At 39.0% G+C, this 21,274-nt stretch overlaps 1 protein-coding gene and 1 non-coding gene across 2 annotated transcripts in view; one reads left to right on the forward strand and one right to left on the reverse strand.

The window, feature by feature from the left end:
• Positions 1 to 21,274, reverse strand: part of CD2AP (CD2 associated protein) — a 106,800-nt gene that overhangs the window by 80,508 nt on the left and 5,018 nt on the right. The window contains exon 2 of the mRNA XM_075554996.1: positions 101 to 261. Coding sequence (XP_075411111.1) covers positions 101 to 261 — 161 coding nt within the window. The remainder of the gene's footprint in view (positions 1 to 100; positions 262 to 21,274) is intronic.
• On the forward strand, positions 20,384 to 20,503 carry LOC142454085 (small nucleolar RNA SNORA61). The gene has a single exon (XR_012785614.1). It is a non-coding gene; the product is annotated as a small nucleolar RNA SNORA61 (small nucleolar RNA).

Raw genomic sequence — 21,274 nt, forward strand, 5'->3', positions numbered from 1 at the left:
AGTCAAAGTTACTTAAACCACTTTGATTTTTAAAACTGTATTTAACAAAGAGTTTACAGTCTATAAAGCAATCACCAGAAATTTGACTGAGAACACTCACCTTAACAAAATTGTCAGGGAACATTCCTCTTCTCCCATTAAGTTCCCCTTCTAGCCATCCTTCCTCCTGGAGTTTTTTCACTTTTCTGATGACCTCCCCGACTCGAATAGTTAATTCATCGTCATGGACAGCATCGTAATCATACTCCACAATATAGTCAACTAAAAAGAGGAAAAACAGCATAAAGTCAAATCCATAAAACACTATAAACCATGTTAATAAACTTACAACTAAGGAATCTTGACTAGCCAAAATAAATACTACATAATTGTCCACTAAGGCTTATCTTATTAATTTTAACTGTATCATGGTAAATTTGTTTACCTATTTCTAAAACCAAACAACAAAAGCAATCTGTAGATATAGTGCAATTCTAGTCTAAACATATTTGGCTGAAGTGGAAAAACTTTATCACCAACTTTACATGGAAAGGAAAGAGGCCCCAAATAGACAAGCAAGACTGAACAACAAAGTAGGAGGCCTCACACTCCCCAATCTCAAAATGTGTTACACAGCCACAGTAGTCATAGCAATGGAAGAAAACCGAGAATATAGAAGAAATCCATCTATAAACTCAAAAACATACTGTCATCGAGTCAAGGTCCATTCAAAAGGGATAAACACCCTGTAAGGGATAAACACCCTAATGTTACTGGCAAAACTGAATCTACATTGGCAGATAAATAAAAAGAGGATGCACAGTCAGTACTACCCAAAACTAACCCACCTGAAATGAAATGCTCATCATGCTCATCCATGAGACTGTGCCAAATGAGGACACAGAGACCTACTGATTAGGGGGAAATCTGTGCGAACAAATATATCTGATAAAGGTCTGCTATCATATGCACAAAACTTCAACAATTCAAAAACAAAAGGACAAACTAATTGTAAAATAGGCGAAGAACATAAACAAATACTTCATGAAAGAGAATATTCAAGGGACCAACATATAAAAAGATACTCAAAAACAATAGTCACCAGAGAGATGTAAATCAAAACTACAAGATATTTCACATCTGCTAAAATGAACCTGATCAAAAAAGCTGAAAACGACATAAGTTGGCAAGCCTCCATCTAGGTACATAAATAGGCCTATATACACACATCCCCACAACATAACACACACACACTGACAGGACCTAAAACCAGCACACCCTGATGGCAATAAACACACTTAAGGGTGCTAAAAGTACTACTTTCTATTCCAAGAAACCAGAATCCTCAAGAAAACAGTCAATTCCAAAGCTAAGGTAGGAAAAACAGAAGAGAAGCTTTGGAACATTATATTATACCAAGAAAAAGAGATATGAGGCTTTATCAAATGGTCAGAGACATGAGATCCAAGGGGCTCCCACTGGCCAAAATGAGTAGCAAAACTAATGATGATAATAACAGAAAATATGAATCTTTACTGGTATAAAAAAACTAGTATGAATTTAATAAAGTTATCATTATACTGTGGTTATAAAAAGGTCCTGGTTTATAGAAAATACATACTAAAGTATTCAGGTGGAGCACATCAGTGAAGGAGAAAAACTTATTTGTACTATATTTACACATTTCTCCAATTGCTCCAAAGGAAAATAAAAACACAAATTTGTAACCTCATAGCATACAATAAATAAAAGCAGAATAGAACATTACTCATATGGGAAAAGGTAAGATCTACATTTTATCCTGGAAATTTAATTGCATCTTCTAACAAGTTTGATTAATTCCCCTCCCCCCAAGGTAGAAGACAAATCCAAGAAATCCTCCCAAAAATAAAAGATATAACGAAAATTAATTCTTCCATGATGTATAGGACATGTAATTGTCCTACACCTTCCTCCTCTGGGCTTTACTGAGTAACTGCTTTTCCACTGACAATATCGTGTATGTAGCCTCAGGAGGAGTCTGGCATATATGGTAAGTGAAACAGAAGAAATGGGCGTGTGGCCAAATTACTGTTTTTACAGGGAATTGTCTGAGGTGAAGCATCCCGGGAGTGTGATTTTGCTTGTTTGTTCTCTCTGAATAGGAAAGAACCTTCTAAGTCTACGTCTGCATTCCTGTACATTATTTTCAAGGAGTTCTCAAGGCACAGCTGTGAAAGTGCTAACTGCTAACCAAACGGTTTATAGTTTAAACCCATCAGCCAGGCCACAAGGCACTTGGCTTCCATCAAGATTTACAAGCTCTGGAAACCATATAAAGTCTCTAGGATCTGAGTTGACTTAATGGCAAAGGGCTTGTTGGGTCTGTTTCTAGAGGAAGGAGGAGGACATTGTTTGGAAATTGTCATTCTCTCTGATGACTCCATGTTCATGCAAATACCACAAAGTTCAGATGCCCTAAATTGTATGCACCTGTGACTTAATGGGTTGGCTGATAACCACAAAGTCAGTTGTTTGAAATCACCAGCTGCTCCATTGGAGAAAAATGAGGTTTTCTACTCCTGTAAAGAGTTAAGTCTTACAAGGACCCACAGGAACAGGTCTACTATGTCCTATGGGGTCCCTATAAATTGGAATTGACTCAAAAACAATAGTTTGGTTTTTTTTCGTTTTGGTCAAGGAATCCCTAAAGTGATACAGAATCCAGAGGAACATAGGTGTCTCACTGAGCCTACCAGTCTAGAGGGATGTGTGCATCCCACATAATTTTACCCCCCACAGTTCAGAGCAACAAGTGTTTCCCACAAAAATCTATCTAAGAACCAAGAGGGACATAAGGGTCCGGTATAATATGTATCAAAATCTACATTTCAATAAGAATTTTCAGAAATGCTCCATGATTCAGTATGGTTTCCATTAATGAAAACATAAGGTATCAGTCAACAAAAAATTCAAAGCAGAAAATGGGTGATAAAATAATTAAGAAAACAAAAAGAAGAAATAGAACACCATTCTAGACAATACAGAATGTCAATGTCATTACTGGAGATTCTAGGAAGAAAAGATAAAATATAAAATGGAAATTATCAATAGTATAATTCAAAATAATATTCCACAGAAAAATGAACAGATTGCTGCAAACAAAACAACATCCATGAGAGTTCAATTCAAGGGGAAAATAATGTAAGCAATAACATTTGATGAAATTTCACAAGGATAAACTGCCCTAGAAAAATTTCTGAGAGAAAATTACAAAGTGTATCTACAAAATAATGAGAATCATATTAGCAGACTTCTCATTAGTTATTCAAGAAAGAAAATTGGTAGATTCAAGAAAGGGAAAAATGGGAAATTTACTTAAGTAAAAGGAAAATTAATTCCAGAGTTGGTCAAATCAACAGGCATAAGAGGACCTAACAATCATTTTTGCAAGGCAAGAACAAAGAAAACTCACATGTATGAAATTATATGACGTTATTTAGCAAACAAAAATGTAAACCAAGAAAGACTACGTGAAAGTCAAGAAATAGAGCCATGCCTAGAGATCAAGAAGTGTCAAATAGCTATTGTGCAACAAATCTAAAGCTTAGTCTAGATTACGCAGGTGACAGAGAAAGCTCCAGGAAGTATTTGGGATGAAAGAGAAGAAGATAGGTTGTCCAGCGGTTCTCAACACGGGGGTCGAAGGATCCTTTCACAGGGGTCGCCTAAGACCATATTCTCCAGGTGGGCCCGCCCACATGCAGATATGTCACCACAACATGAGGAACTGTATTAAAGGGTAGTGGCATTAGGAAGGTTGAGAACCACTGGCTTAGACGATCATGAATCATAAACTCAAAGAGATAATGAAAGCCTAATAAACAGTTATAAAGGCAATTAGAAAACTCTGGAAATTCAGTTTTTGAAGGTAGGTATTAAAAATAAAGTAATAAATAAAAGGTTACTGTAGGTATTAACTGGCTGCAAAATTAAAGACCTATGCTGGAAAACAAACAAGGAGATATATATATATATATATATATACATGTATATATATATACATTCTTAAATCACAAACGTACCCAGTAGGAAAATAGAACATATTTTTTATCATTTAATTGGGGGCTCATACAATTATCACAATCCATACATACATCAATTGTGTCAAGAACATATGTACATTTGTTGCCATCATTCTCAAAACATTTCCCTTCTACTTGAGCCCTTAATATCTACTGCTCATTTTCCCCTCCCTCCCCACTCCCCCTACCTCATGAATCCTTCATAATTCATAAATTATTATTTTGTCATATATTACACTGATATCTCCCCCATGACTTCTTCTCTGCTGTCCCTCCCCCAGGGAGGAGGCTATACATAGATTCTTGTAATCAGTTCCCCCTTTCTACCCCACATTCTCTCCACCCTCCAGGCATCGCCACTCTCACCACTGGTCCTGAAGGAGTCATCTGTCCTGGATTCCCTGTGTTTCCAGTTGCTATCTGTACCTATGTATATTTGTAAGGTAGAATTGGGATCATGATAGTGGGGGGAGCAAGCATTTAAGAATTAGAGGAAAGTATTTTGTTTCATCATTGCTACCCTGTACTCTAACTGGTTCATCTCCTCCCCACAACCCTTCAGTAAGGGGTGTCTGGTTGGCTGCCAATGGGCTTTGAGTCTACTCTGCACTCACCCACATTTTCAATGAAATGATTTTTTGTTCCTTATGTTTGATGCCTGATCCCTTCGACAGCTCGTGGTCACACAGGCTGGTGTGTTTCTTCCATGTGGGCTTTGTTGCTTCTGAGCTAGATGGCCACTTGTTATCTTTGAGCCTTTAAGACCCCAGATGCTATATCTTTTGATAGGCGGGCACCATCAGCTTTCTTCACATTTGCTTATGCACAAGTTTGTCTTCAGTGATGGTATCAGGAAGGTGGACACCCACTGATGTGATTTTTAGTTTTTTGATGTCTAATAACTGGTCCCTTCTACACCTCGTGGTCAGCCAAGCTGGTGTGCTTCATCCATTTGAGCTTTGATACTTCTCAGCTAGATGGCCGCTTGTTTATCTTCAAGCCTTTAAAACCCCAGACGCTATATCTTTTGATAGCCAGGCACCGTCATGCTTTCTTCACATTTGCTTATGCACACATTTTTCTTCAGCAATCATGTCAGGAAGGTGTGCATCCTGGAATGCCAATTTAATAGAACAAAGTGTTCTTGCAATGAGTAAGTACAGTACCCAATAGGGAAACAGAATTATATTTTGATATATGGAGAAGTGAGAAATTACCAGTCACTATGAATCACAATCTATTCCATAGGTGTGAGAGATGCTAATGTGTTATATCAACAAGAAAAAAAAGTATTAAATCAAAAAAGACCAGTATGAACTTATTTAGAAAAGTTAAAGAGAGAGAGAGAGACTTAAGAGTTTAAGGTAGATGCCTCTAGAAAACAAGAATAATAATCAATGGAACAATATTATCATTATAAATCCTTTAATACTTGTGTCTCTTTCCTTTAAAAAATTTTTATGCCACATACAGTATTCTGATTTTTTAAATCATTTTATTAGGGGATCATACAACTCTTTTTACAATCCATACATACATCATTTGTGTCAAGCACATTTGTGCATGTTGCCATCATTATTCTCAAAACACCCACTCTCCACCTGCGCCCCTGGCATCAGCTCATTTTCTCCTCCTTCCCTACTACCCCTCTCCTCAAACCCTTGATAATTTATAAATAATTATTATTTTATCATATCTTACACCATCCGACATCTCCCTCACCCAGTTCTCTACTGTCTGTCCTCCAGGGAGGAGGTTACATGTAGACCTTGTCATCTGTTTCCGGTTTCTCCCTCACCCTCCCTCCACCTGCCCAATATCGCCACTCTCACTACTGTTCCTGAGGGGCTCATCTGTCTTGGATTCCCCGTATTTCCAGTACCTATCCATGCCAGTGTACATCTCCCGGTCCAGCCGGTTATGAAAGGTAGAATTGGGATCATGATAGTGGGGGGGGAGGGTAAAGCAGTCAAAAACTAGAGGAAAATTGTATATTTCATCATTGCTACACTACACTGACTAGTTCGTCACCTCCCCACAGCCCTTCTGCAAGGGGATGTCCAATTTCCCCCAGAAGGGCCCTGGGTCCCCACTCTGCACTCCCCGTTTTCTTTCCTTTAAAAAATTCTTATGCCACATACAGTATTCTGATTTTTTTTAAAAGCAATAGATAAAAAGGCTTGTTCAAGGGAGAAGTAGGATGGTGTCAGATATGACAAAATTATAAATTATCAAGGGTTCATGAGGGACAGGGAACAGGGAGGGAGGGAGAAAAATGAGGAGCTGATACCAAGGGCTCAAGTGGAAAGCAAATGTTTTGAGAATGATGCTGGCAACAAATGTACAAATATGCTCGACACAATGGATGTATGTGTGGACTGTGATAAGAGTTGTAGGAGGCCCCAATAAAATGATTAAAAAACAATTTTAAAAAGGCTTGTCCAATGCTATGGTTAAAAAATTGTTCGCATCATGCACACATGTAATTGAGAAAATTAATGATTCAAAATAAATCAATTTTTTAATCTGAAAAATACTGATTGGCAACTGATTACAAGGATCCACATGTGACCTCCTCCCTGGGAGATGGACGGCAGAGAAGGGGGGAAGGGAGATTCCGGATAGGGCAAGATATGACAAAATAACAATCTGTGGATTATCAAGGGCTCATGAGGGAGGGGGGAGCGGGGAGGGAGGGGGGAAAAAAGAGGACCTGATGCAATGGGCTTAAGTGGAGAGCAAATGCTTTGCGAATGATTGGGGCAGGGAATGTGCGGATGTGCTTTATACAATTGATGTATGTATATGTATGGATTGTGATAAGAGTTGTATGAGCCCCTAATAAAATGTAAAAAAAGAAAAGGGAAAAAAGAAAAAAAATACTGATTGGCAAATCAAGCCAAATTGTTGCTCGTTTTGCTTGTACTAATTGTAAACTCTAATCTAAAACAATTAGTTTGTATGAGACATGGCCCTACTCAATATTTGCCCTCATGAAGAGATGATAGAAGATAAGGGAGCTCGAGCTAAGTGTGGTGAAGAAATCAAAGAGCATCCAACTATCACAAAGAATGGCATCAGGGTAGTAAACATTTGTCATACATGTAGCAATCTAAGTAAGGTGTCAGCTAATTCCACACAGAAGCAGCACAGTGTTGCATGGATTGGCAATAATAAAATCCAAGACCAGAGGAGAGAACAACATTAAATTCTTAGCAGCCAATGTGTAGATGGTTGCACTGCAATCTGCAAGGTGAGCACTCTGAGACCACCAGCAACTCCACGTGAGAAAGGTGAGGCTTTCTACTGCTTACTGCTGTAAAAACTCCATCCCAGAACCTCGCTGGGACAGCTCCACCCTGCCCACTGGGTTACCGTGAGTAAGAATCAACTCGATGGCAGTGAGTTTGGTTTTGGAAGGATGGCAGTGAGAACTCAGAATCCATTTGCAGCGACACCCATGTGGATTAAGCCCCCAGTGAATGGCCAGAGATGTGAAGTCTTAATATAAGGCAGCGTGCACACTAGGAAGTGGATCAGTGCAGAGGTAGTTAGGTTAAATGTAACACCTTATCATTTGTTCTCCTTTTTGATACATTTTAATTTATCCTAGTCTGTATTATTTTCTGCTTTCTTTTAGATTTTTCTGTTTCTTTGTTTTGATGTTCTTGGGCTTCTTTTTTGGGGGGGGGTGTAATATTTCCTTTACTGGAAATTCAGAATAAGTAAATTGATAGAGACAGTAATTAGATCAATAGTTTTTTTTTAATGTTTCAAAAGGGGAAGGTGGGGGAAATGATGAGCTACTAGTAAAATGTTTTAGAATCGATTTTATGAGATGATCGCACAACTCTTTAATATATTTACATGTTGAATTAAGTTCAATGACATGTAGGTAAATTACATGTCAATAAAAATGTTTTAAAAATTTTAAAGGAAAGGAAAAATAAAAACAACAAAGACTTTAATACCAAAAGGAATAGACTTTGAAAGTTACAGAGCGGGGTCCGGAAAGCGAGGGGGCATGCAACAGTAAGCTAGAGAACGGACGGGTATTAGTATGGGTGAAGGGGAAGACAGTAACACACGAGAGACAAGATCAATCAAAAGGGAAAGAGTCGAATAAGCTATTGGGATGGGGTGGGGCTGATAAGGAGTTAAAAGTATTGAATACAAAATTGGTTATATGAAATGTAAACCCTCACCCTAAAAAACATTAAATAGGAATTCTGATGAAATCTTACTCGCTTCAATTTATTTATACAACGACATTTATATTATAAAGCTAAATTTAAAAGTAATAAAACAGTTTCATAGTACCAACCTGTTTTCATAAAAAGCAAAGAAACAAAGGAATGTCTAAACAGTAACCTGCTGATACAGAACATGCTAATAAAGGGCATGTCTGCCTGAATTCATGTGAGATGTTACATACTATTTCCTTTTACTTCAACGTATACAAAGCCAGGCCTAGCTGTGACCCTCATCTCCTAGAAAGTGATCTCTAGGAAGTGTCTTCTGTTTACCTGGGGTCCCTGGGTTACACTGGGCAGTCTAACAATGTGACTGATGATGTGAGCTATGGGTCACAGTATCAGTACTGGCTCTGGAGGGGCTGGGTAAAGGCAGTCAGCTATGTCTTTCTAATTATAAGCCTAGGAAACACTGTTTAGTGAGCTTCCAATCATTATAAACAACAAAAAAATCTGCAAACCCAGATTTTTTTAATTACAAAGAGAAAATTGAGCAGCGCTTAGATTGACAACTGATTTTCTCAGCAGGGATGGAATCCAGAAGGCTGAATATGCGTCTCTTTGTGGACAGAAAGAAAATGACTAAAAAGTCCACACCAGAGAAAATATCCCTCAATACAAACTTTAAAAAAGACCTTTCTGATAAAAACTGGGAGCTTGCCACAACAAAAGAAACTCCCTCAGGGTGTTTTCAGAGCAGAACCACAAAAGGAACAGGACCCACAATGACAGGTAACTAGACAGTTGGTAAGTGCGGAGCAGCTGTTCTAGTTTCTAGGGCTGGCATAACAAACTGCCACAACCTGGGCTGACACCGAAGGAACAGACTTGAAGGCGGGGATTTTATTTTTCTGACTTTGGATTGTCACTGCTTAAGCATCTGACTGCTAACAAAAGGCGAAAGATGTGGTAGTGAGCTTCAGTGAGGGCTACAGCTTTGGAAACCCTAAGACACAGTTAGCTCTACTTTGTCCTAAACAGTCTTTAGGAGTCAGACCAACTTAACAGCGATGGGTTTTTAGTTTTTAGGGGAGTTTTGTGGATGTTGTTTTTGAACATCTTAAGACATAGTGGTTATACACCGGCTGTAATCTGCTAGGTCAGCCAGCCATTGAAGCCACTTTGCAGGAGGAAAAAGACCAAAGACAGGGTTTTCCACGTCCCCAACAGTTACAGTCTTGGGAACTCACAAGGGCAGTTCTACCCTGTCCTAGATGGTGGCTTTGAGTCAGCATTAACTCAATGGCAGTGAGTGCAGAGCTTTTTAAGAAGGATGAAATTTACTCTGGCAGTTCTGGAAAAGCAGGAAATCAAAGTGTCCACAGGGTTGACTCTCTCTGGAGGCCCCGAGGGAGAATCTTCTCCACACCACTAGCCTCGCTTTTGGTGGCTGCCAGTAACCTGACTTCCAAAAATATAATACATTTTTTTAAAATTACTCAACCAATTTAGAGAGTTAAATGTAATTCAAAAGATTCCATTTACCACACCATTCAGAAACAACTGTCAACATTTTGGTTTATAAATTTAACCGTTTTCCTCTCGTGTATCAGTCTGGGAGATTTCTGTTGTCCTATCTTCAAGTTTCACTGATTCTTTCCTTGTCCGTGTCTAGTGAGCTCATGAAAGCCATGTTTTAATTCAGTTAGTATTTTCCATTTCTAACTTTTCATTTGATTGTATCTTAACAATTTCCCTTTCTTTTGTTTACTCATCTGTTCTTGCACGTTCTCTCCCCTCCCTGCCTTCTACTCCAGTGCCTTTAACATATTAAGAAGAGCTATTTTAAATTTCCTATTTGGTCATTTTGAAATCTGTTTACCAAAAACAAAAATGACATACTCTGGGTCTGAAATTAGGCTTATTTTATCAACCAATTCTCCTATGCTTCCTTCAACAGAAGTAGCATTTCTATGGATAACTTTATCCAGCAACCTACTTCCAAAGTATCGCAAAAGGCTGAAGCATCTCTGGATGAGCAACAAAAAGATCTAGTAGCGGCTTCATAAATTAGAATATTTAAGAAGGCTTATGATTGAATAATATGCGCTACTACAGAGCTGGATCAGATTCGAAGGCAGAAACGTGGGAAACTATTAAACAAGACTGGTTCTTAGACATGCAATAAAGCTTAGTCAAAGCCTCAATGAAAGAGAGAGAAGAAACATGGTTAGAAGAGCCAGGGGGGTAGCAACCTGGGGCAGTGAATGATGTAATGTGGCCCTTCAGGCCAAAGTCAGCAACTCACCAAACGTCATTTCTTGCATGGGTCTGCTAAAAGGGTAAGGGAAGACACTCATAGGCTGTATCTATGAGTACTGGTGAATTACCTAGAATGCCATCCTGATGCATATAAAATGAGCCCTCTGAGAAAAGGAGGAATTTCATTATCAGCAAAAGCCAAGAATAAATTGCATCCTCTAGACCACTGGTTCTCAACCTTCCTAATGTAGTGAGAACCTTTAATACAGTTCCTCATGTGGTTGTAACCCCCCAACCATAAAATTATTTTTGTTGCTACTTCATAACTGTAATTTTGCTACTGTTATGAATCGGGTGACCCCTGTGAAAGGGTCGTTGGATGCCCCCAAAGGGGTCGTGACCCACAGGTTGAGAACTGTTGCTCTACACCAAAGATTCCTGAGCAGTGAATTTCCTTGATCCATAGACAGCTGTGACAGCAGACGTAGCAGCAGAACAAGAAACCAGAGCAGAAAACAGAGAGGTGGACTTACCAGCCCACAGAGCAAGTAAAATGGAATGCTTTGGGGCAGCAGGCAAGCTTGTAGAGTGGGTTGCCTCTGAGCACTTAACTGGGAGAGCTAAACTTGCTTACACAAGAAAGCGGAGCTTGAGTGCCTTGGGGCTGAGGCTTATTAGAGTTGGGTATTTGTGGACACTTCATTCAGGGAGCCTGGTTTGCTGTTCCAGATGAATGCCTTTGAGTTAAGACTTACAGGTTGACTGTTAGGCCCTTGGGGCATCTATTAGGAGCCCTGAAATAACTCTGTACCATACCCTGATAAGCAGCTTTTTTGAGCATTTCTGTCTGCATTACAACCTGTTAATTTCCTAAATAAATTCTTTAATCATGAATATTTTCTGTGAGTTCTATGTAGCCATGGCAATAGCTATTAGAACCTAGATATAAATGTAGAGAAAAACAGTGAAGACAACACTTTTTTTTTTTTAATCACGATATGGGATCAAATTGACAACAGCTCAAAAGGCTAGACAGAAACTTGAAGGGGCACTAAGTTTATCATGTTAATGCAGCAAACAACTTGCAAAGGAGGGAGAAATGTTTCATAAAACTAGAAGAATGTAGGCGGTATCACTTTCTAAATTATATTTACATAAATTGTTAATTTGTGTAGGTGTTGCTAGTATATTCTCAACAAAACATGTATTTTAAACACTACAATCAGAGACATACATTCGAAAAGTTTGAAAGTAATAGTATAACCACCACATCCACTCAACCACCAACAGCTGCCGGTTGGTTAATAGTTTTCAAGCTGTGCTCACAGGAATCCTAGAGTTAAACACAGGGAACAACCAGCAAGATCAGATGCAGGCCATGTCCATAGTATTCTGAACTTCAAATTCGGATAGTTTTGTTTTTGTATATTATACATATTGACTTCTAATAAAGATCAAAATTTTCTTACTAATTATCAGTGAACTCTGATTAGAATTCAAGACCTCCTTAAGTCATATGTTTCAAGATGCCCCTAAACATACCTAACACAATATTAGGCTCAGTTATTATATGGTACCAAAGAGTCTTTTTTGACCCGCAGTGACTCTATACACAACAGAAGGAAACACTGCACGGGCCTGCCCTCTGCATAAGTGTTCTTATTCCTGAGCCTGTTGTTGTAGCCACTGTATCAATCCATCTCCTTGGGGGCCTTCCTCTCCTGTACTGCCCACTCTAATTTACCAAACATGTTTTTCTCCAGGGACTAGTCTCTCCTGACAACATGTCCAAAGTATCTAAGGCAATGTCTCACTATCCTTGCTTCTAGGGAGCACTTTGGCCATACTTATTTCAAGACAGACTGGTTTGACCTTTTAAAGTCTCAATATTATTGGTCAGTACCACAATTCAAATAAATCTAATTTCCCCTAGGTCTTCTCTATTCAGTGTCCAACTTTCAAAGGATGTGAGGCACATGCAATGGGGCAATGGAAAATACTACAGTTTAGGTCAGGTGCACCTTGATCAAAGTAACATTCTTGCTCTTCAATACTTTAAAGAGGTTTGGTGCAGCTGATTTACCTACCGTACAATGTCTTTTGATCTCAACTACTGTTTCCATGAGTATTGATTATGGATCCAAACAAATCAAAATCTTTGACAACTTCAACCTTTTCTCCATTTATCATGATGTTACCTATATGTCCAGTTGTGAGGATTTTGGTGTTCTTCACATTGAGTCATAATCCACCTTAAAGGCTATAATTCTGGATCTTCATCAGCAAATACTTACAAGTCCTCCTCACTTTCAGCAAATAAGATGGTATCATCTGCATACTGCAGGTCTTCCAACCCTGATGCTACATTTTCCTTCGTAGAAGCCAAGTTCTCTGATCATTTGCTCTGTATACAGGTGAATAAGTATGATGAGAGGATACAACCCTGATGCACACCTTTCCTGATTCTAAACCATGCAATATTCACTGTTCTGTTCACACAACTGCCTCTTGATCCATACACAAGCTCCGCGTGAGCACAAAGAAGGGTTCTGGATGCCCATTCTTCTCAAAGTTATCCAGAGTTTGTTATTATCCACACAGCTGAATGCCTTGGAACAAACAATAAAACACAAGTAAACATCATTGCGGTATTCTCTGCTTTCAACCAAAATCCATTTCAATAACATCCCTTGTTCCAAGTCCTCTTCTGAATCCAGCCTGAACCTCTGCTAGCTCCCTGTCAATATATGTTACAATCATTGTTGGATGATAGTGAGCAAAAATTTACTTTCATGTGATATCAATGATATTGTTCTACAACGTGAGCATTTTGTTGGGTTACCTTGCTTTGGAATGGTTACTTATATGGATCTCTTCCAATCAGTTGGCCAAGCAGCTGTCACCCAAATTTTCTAGCAGGCATGTGAGCACTTCCAGTGCCTCATTAGCTTGTTGAAACATTTCAACCGGTATTCCAATTCCTGGAGCCTTGTTTTTGGTGAATGCTTCCAGTGCAGCTTGAACGCCTTCCTTCAGCACCATTGGCTCTCGCTCAGAAGCTCCCCCTGAAATGGTGGGTGGGTGTCAGCTGTTCTTTTTGTGCTCTTCCCATCTTCTTTAGATGCCTCCTGCGCCACTCACCAGTTTGGCCTTATAAGTTTTCAATATTACAACTCAAGACTTGAAGTTTGTTATTTCTTTCAGTTTAAGAAATGTTAAACATGTTCTTCCCATTTTAGTTTTCTAAGCCTTTGTGTATTTCATCATCATATTTGGCTCATAGTAGGTACTCAATATACAATGATGCTTGATATGAATTTAAGTTTAATTTTAATTAAAAATGAGCTTGAAAGCTGTATAGTAATTAGGTCATTGAATATTAACAACCAAGGGATGGGCATATTATGAACCTTAGGCCAAACCTGGCCCACGGCTTAGTTTTATTGTAAATAAAGCCTTATTCAAACAAAGTCATCCAAACTCACTAATTTGCATATTGTCTATGTCTGCTTTCCTGTAGATTCAATGATTTGAATAGCACATAGAGACTAGTATGGCTCATGAAACTGGAAATATTTGTAACATAGTCCTAAAGTAGGAGATGTTTGCTGATTCCTATTCAAAAAAGTAAAAAGTTGTTTAAAAACAATTAAACGAAGAACATTAGTCACATGAAAATGTTTGTGATATGACACTGTGTTTAAAAGGGATTAAAAATCAAAAGTATAATCCAACAGAAAGTGAGGGTCCTATGCCACTGTTAACACAAATGTTGCAAAAATTTTAGAAAAAAAATGGTTATTATCCACTACTTGATGCAGAAACACAACTCCTCTCATTTATTCATTCAAAATCAGTGAATAATGTACAATGCACTAAGGATATATTTAAATGTTCTTCATAACAGCATTATTCACAATAAATCCAAACTGGATATCCAAATATCCATCAAAAGTAGAATGAATACATTGCAGTATATTCATTCACTACTCAGTAAAAATTCTACCCAAAGATGATGTTAAACAAAAGAAGCAGAGTATATTCTTTGTCTCTGATTTATGTAAAGCAATATTAATTTATATGTGCTTACCTGGAGAAGAGGGAGATAGAAATTTATAGGGAACATGTGCTGGAAAGAGATAGAAATTTGAAGGTGGGTGACATTTCATCACTTGATTGGGTGGTAGTTATATAACCACGTTTAATTATAAATAATTCCCCAATTTGGGCGATTTTCAAGTATATGCAATACTCAAAAAAAGAGAACACTTTAATAAATAAAAACAAATCACATTAATTAATCATGGGTTGAGAACATCAAAAACCAATGATCCAGGAATGAAATTAGAAAGCAGTCTAAAATGGGCCTCCAAAAGTAGGCACTTAAAGCTTATTCTTGCAAAATTACCAAAGAACATAAATCAAACTGCAATGCTCCACTATTCAAATATTTCATAGATTATACCAAGGCCAAAATTATACTCAGGAATGTACTCTTGCAAATAGACAAGATGTTTGGGGTTAAAAAGCCAGTTGACTTCAACTACATAATTAATTAGCTACCACAATCAAGCTGAGTCAATCACTGGACAAATTCAAATTTGGGGGAATCCTGTTTATCACATAGGTAGGCAGAACAAGAAAAACCATGTGACCTACACAACGTCTAAATCAGTATTCAAAAGTACTTACGATGTGTGCTCTCATGAACATGTGTGCGCCTCCCCTATCCTTTAGAACAGCGGTTCTCAACCTGTGGGTCACGACCCTTTTTTTTTTTCCCACAGAGGTCGTGTAAGACCACTGGAAAACACATAAATATTTCACAATATATAATTACATATTGTTTTGTAATTAATCACTATGCTTTAATTATGTTTAATTATGTTCAATTTGTAACAATGAAAACACATCCTGCATATCAGTTATTTACATTGATTCCTAACAGTAGCAAAATTACAGTTATGAAATAGCAATGAAAATAACTATATGGTTGGGGTCACCACAATGTGAGGAACTGTATTGTATGAAAGGGTGGCAGCATCAGGAAGGTTGAGAACCACTGCTCTAGAAGCATTGCTACATTAAGCTGTTAGCCATTTGGTGAGCAGTTCGAACCTACCAGAGGCTCCATGAAAGAAAGATAAAGCTTTCTTCTCCCGTAAAATTTTACATCCTTCACCTTTCTGACATGACCACTGAAGACAAAATAGGTGCATAAGCAAATGTGGTGAAAAAAGTCGATGGTGCCTGGCTATCAAAAGATACAGCATCTGGAGTCTTAAAGGTTTGTAATTAAACAAGCAGCCATCTAGCAGGGAAACAACAAAACACACATGGAAGAAGCACTAACCTCTGTGATAATGAGGTGTTGATGGAAAGAGGTATCAGAAGTTCAAAAACACATAACCAACTTAATGTGTAGGGACATGGATGCAATAGAGACCCAAAACTCACCTGCAAAGTAATTGGACAGCCCCTCTCAGAAGGGCCACATGGAAAGGATGATAAATATAGGGTGTGGTATGGCACTGATGAACCACATAATTATCTGCTAGTTCTTTAGTATTCCCTGCCCTTACTATTAAAGGCTGTACTTTTTTACCTCATTAAGCATGTTAGATTTGCATATGTTCATTCATTTAATAATATTGTTCAGTACATGGAAGTCAAGATAGACAACCTGTGGAAACAGTGACAGGAATAATGGTTCCCCAAGGGTACAGAAAGAGAGAAGCGGGGAGAGGGGGAGCTGATAGCGCTGATGACTGTGTCGCTCCACTTTATGGGATTGAACAGAATTATATGTGAATGGATATGTTAGATTGTCTGTCAATAAAACTAATAATTAAAAAATGCATAGCTTTGGACGCCCACAGGGGCAAGTCTGTCCTGTCCTAGAGGGCCACTGTGAGTCATAGTGGACTCAACAGCAAAGAGCTTTGAGTCGGTTCATGTGAGTCAAAATCAACTTGACAGCACACAACAGCAGCAAGAAAACAGCTCAGCCCAAAAAGTGCCTGCACTAAGTGTTAAGGTTAATAACTCAGTCTCTCTCCAGGTGTTGTTAGGTGCTGTCCAGTCAGTTCCAACTCATAGCGATCCCAGGCACTATCGAATAAAACTCCACCAAGTCCTGTGCTATCTCCCAGTTGTTATGGTTGAGCCCACCCAGGCAGCCACTGTGTCAATCCATCTTGTCAAAAATCTTCGTTTTCACTGCCCCTCTACTTTACCAAGCACAATCGATGTCCTTCTCCAGGGACTGGTCTATCCTGGTAACAGTAACACATGTCCCTTCTATCCATTGTTCCTATAGAGTGTACGCTGTGGCTTTCATCCCATTTGGGAGAGCAATCTACATGCTGAGTGACAGGAATGGGGTGGGATTGAGACCTGACCTTGGTCGAGGGTGTGAACCAGGCCACATGCATCGTTGCAAGCATGCTAACACTTCACATTTGTACTGAGTGTGAACCAGGTCATAACCTATGTTTTGGTGCCACCCTATATTCCACACACATCACCTCCCCTAGAAAGTCACACCTGGATTCCTGCCTGAACTTTGGTAGAAGAGCAAGAAGACCTGGTGTGACTTTGGAGTATTTTTGGCTTCTGGCTCTGGATCCTGCATTTGGCTCGCCTCTGCCTGACCCTCAGATTTTGGATTGAACAGCGCCCACCACCACGTGCAACATACCTAAGTTTTATGAGTTTCTGTGGGATGTTGCTATGAATCAGATAATGCAAAAACATGAAGACATACACACAAAGGAGGAATATGGGGGTGGGTGGGGGTGGGGTGAGGGTGGAGCAGAGCAGCAGCTTTGAAGAGTTGGACATCTGGGACATATTCAATTTCCAACTTCTTGAAACTTGTCTGGTATCAATTCTTACAACAGAAATCACCACACCGGGTAACTGTATTTATGAGTTACCACGAAGCAAAGGCAATAGCCCAGCTGCATGTAAATTCAAATGAAATTATAGCAGTGGTGTTCTCAACAGTGGCGATTTAGTACCTGCAGAGCAATGACTAACGGGTTTCTCTTTTTATATGGCCTTTCTGGCCAGTTTTGTAATTGTGTGGTAGAATCAAAGATAAAGGCTTCTCACTTCATTGACTAGAAACATGTAACATCACCATAACATACATAGAGTAGGCAATCGGCAGACTCACTCAATAAGATGCTTCTATTCCACATTAGTGACTGCTTACAAAAAGGAATCAAGAGTCCCACTAAGGATTTAAGAGTTTGTTTCTAAAAAATAAAGTTAAACTAGGTCCAAAGTTGCAATTGTAGCTCCACTAAGCAATATTCTGTTAGCCTCACACATTTTAATATATTTCAGTTTTGTATGTTAGCTAGATCTTCTCTCCGGGTAATCTAAATTAAAGTATACATGAATGATGTATTTACTGAACACACTGACGCTCCCAATTTCCTGCTACTTATTATAGATGTTAAGCTTTTGAAATATAGCAAGTGATGTGGTTTTGGTGACAGTGAGCTCAGGGAAAAATAGGTCATTTGCAAATGAAATAAGAATAATAAAGATTGTAATTAACTATGAGGTTCTAATTATAAGTTCATGTTGTAAATTAAAAGGAACTTGGGATATTTTTTGGGAAAGGGGCTATCTCAGGATTTAAAATATAGTATTTACATTTCTATTCACTCATTCTCAAAATTCTTAATCTCTCAATAATTTTCTTTTACCATTTAAAGTAGTTTTCCTGAACTTCATAGATAGTCCAATAATAATTGCCTAACTAGTAAGTAAATAAAAACAGAATTTCCCATCTTGCATAGCACTTTCTCGCTTCTTTCTCTCTCTCTCAATAGAAAGTACTCGAGATTGCAGACTGCTACAGCAGAACAGGAATTTTTAAGTAAAGCCTGTGCAAAACCTTTATTTTTAGAGAACACGTTCCTAAATGTGTAAGAATACAACAAGTGTAGGATATTAAACATTTGAAACCCTGGCTTTAAATGTTTTCTAAAACACATTAAGCTAAAATCAAACTCACTGTCACTGCATGTCTCCAACTCCACACGTTCCTCTGCTTTAACCAGGACTAATATATGGTCACAAGAGACAGAAATGGGTAGAATTCAGTAGTAGAATTCATCTTCCTTGAAGGAGCAGCTAATGTGTTCTGTCAAGACTCCAAGTGATAGGGTTGACTCCCCCAAAGGGGGTTCTTCCCTTTAACATGTAGAGAAGCATACTGACAGGATTTTCTGCTCTGGAGCAGCTGGGTGGGTTTGAACAAGCCAATTTTTCAGTTATGAGCCAAAATGCGGGGTTAATACCCAGCCAATATATATACCACATGCAGCCACTATGCACCTAAGCAAGTTTCTGTAAAGCTTCCAAACGAAGATGGACTAGGAAAGCAGAGCTGGCACTCTACTTCCAGATAATAGGTCAGTGAACACCTATGGATTGCAATGGCTACACTGACACCTGATCATAGGGATGACATAGGACAGGCAAGCATTTCATTCCCTAGTGCATGGGGTCAGCATCAGTTCAGACCTGATTCAATGGCAGCGAATGGCTACATAGGATGGGGTACCCCCCCCCCGACACACACACATACACACAAAAAGGAATTGAACTGGGCAAAGCAGAGCTCTCATAGTACGCATTTTTCCACTAGGCTAGCATCAAGCAACTCGCGCTTATTAGTTCACCCAGTGGCATCAGCTGGGAAGGTTCTCTCTGGTCACAGCGAATGTTTTCCTAAAAGTAGTTTCACTCAAACCTTGTGTTTTTTGATGGCCAATTTAAGAGAATAGCATGTGGCTGTGAAATTTCATTTCCTGCTTGGAGGGGTGGGGGGTTGGAAGCCACAAAAACTGCTGTGATGTTGAACGCAGCTTACAAGGACAGGGCTATGGGAAAAACTCAAGAGTAAGAGTGGTTTTCTCATTTCAAAAAAGAAGAAATGTCCATTGATGACAAGTCTCATTCTGTACGTTCCTCAACTTCCAGCTAGCAGTGAACACCATTTACTCATTAATCATTTACATCACTCAAAAATAATAACTAAACCCACTGCCACAGCAACGCTGTAGGGCAAAGTAGAAGTGACTTTAGGGTATCCAAGACTTAAAATCTTTACAGGAGTCAAGCATGTGTTATTTCTCTATCACAGTGGCTCTCAACCTTCCTAATGCCGTGACCCTTTAATACAGTCCCTCATGGTGTGGTGACCCCCAGCCATAAAATTATTTTCCTTGCTACTTCATCACTGTAATTTGCTACTGCTATGGATCATCATGTAAATATCTGATATACAGGATATATTTTCATTGTTACAAATTGAACATAATTGTAATATAGCGATTAGTCACAAACAATATGTAACTATATATTGTGAAATATTTCTAATGACAAATAAATGAAACTTTGTCTTGAAGCATGGTGTAGCATGGGTAACAGTCTGGTACTCCTATATAGGTATATCTGTATGCAGGCAGTAGGCGGACCTGCCTGGAAATGGATAGAGGAGCAGTGTCTTGTTTCCTAAGACCATGGGAAATCTGTGTTTTCCAGTGGTCTTAGGGAAGGAACCCTTGTGAAAGGGTCGTTCGACCCCCAAAGGGGTTGTGACCCACAGGTTGAGGACCGCTGCTCAATCAGAACGGTCCGAGTTCAAACCACAGACTTTTTGGTTCGCAGCTGAAGGCTCTAACCACAGCATCACCACGGATCCTTTGAAACCACTCAAGACCTTTTTACTGTTGCCATTCTGAAAGTATTCTTCCATTAGAAACCCCTTGCGATTACAGGCTACAAGGTTACTATTTTGGAGCTACCTGGACACTGAATCATCAAAAAGAACCTGAGATGAGTGTTCTTTAATACAGCATGACCCTCCACTTCCCTTTCCCATGGATTCAAAAACTGGTCTGGGTGGTCGTAAAAGGAGGAAAAGAAACATTGAAGTCTGCCCCTCAGTGCTCTTGGAGCTCCGGCTAGTTTCAGACAGGGAAAAAAAAATACAGTATGTATCCCCTCACCAAAAAAAAAAAGAGTATGTACTACCAATAGTGGAATACCAGCTTCCATGTTAGTCACCTCAGTTGCCAAAGTGTTGAGAAGTGGAGCAGGACCATGACGAGAACTTTCATAAGGTAAATTTGTTCTGTTCTGAGAACGAATCTGTACCCGTATCTCTCAGAAATCTGGGCCCTGGCTAGTTTAATTTCCTGTGGCTACGTCTTTAAGGCCCAAGGTCAGCTGCCTCCCCTCCATTTCTTCCAAGATGCAGTCTGGACATCTAGCTAGTGGTCAACTATCAACAATCATCTACTCCCACACTAAAGTGGCCTGCTCCACTTACACAACGCCTTTTGTTGCGCTATTGACCGTAGGAGTAGGTGAATCCCTATGCAGGTCTCTCATGTAAGTGTTTTGTGTACTCCTCCATGTAAAAAGGTAACTTATTTACTGCCTACCAGAACTGATTCATCTCGAAACCCTGATAAAATTCAGTCTGCACAAGGGGGCTTCAGAAGTTGGTGAAAAAATTGAGTTGAAAGATAATTGGAATTTTTCCATGAACATTTTGAAACACTCTCATAAACTAGGCACCTCATAATGCTGATTACTCAATATACTCAAATTTAAGCATCATATTAGATTTTAGTCATTATTTTCCTGAATACAAACTCCCTGAAAAAGTTTGGAACTTTTACAACTGACTTCACCAGTGTTAACAAAGTGACCAGGCGTTGTTGGTCTCTCCTTACATGAGCAGTC

Source organism: Tenrec ecaudatus, chromosome 7, assembly GCF_050624435.1.
Source record: "Tenrec ecaudatus isolate mTenEca1 chromosome 7, mTenEca1.hap1, whole genome shotgun sequence".
NCBI classification, from domain to species: domain Eukaryota; kingdom Metazoa; phylum Chordata; class Mammalia; order Afrosoricida; family Tenrecidae; genus Tenrec; species Tenrec ecaudatus.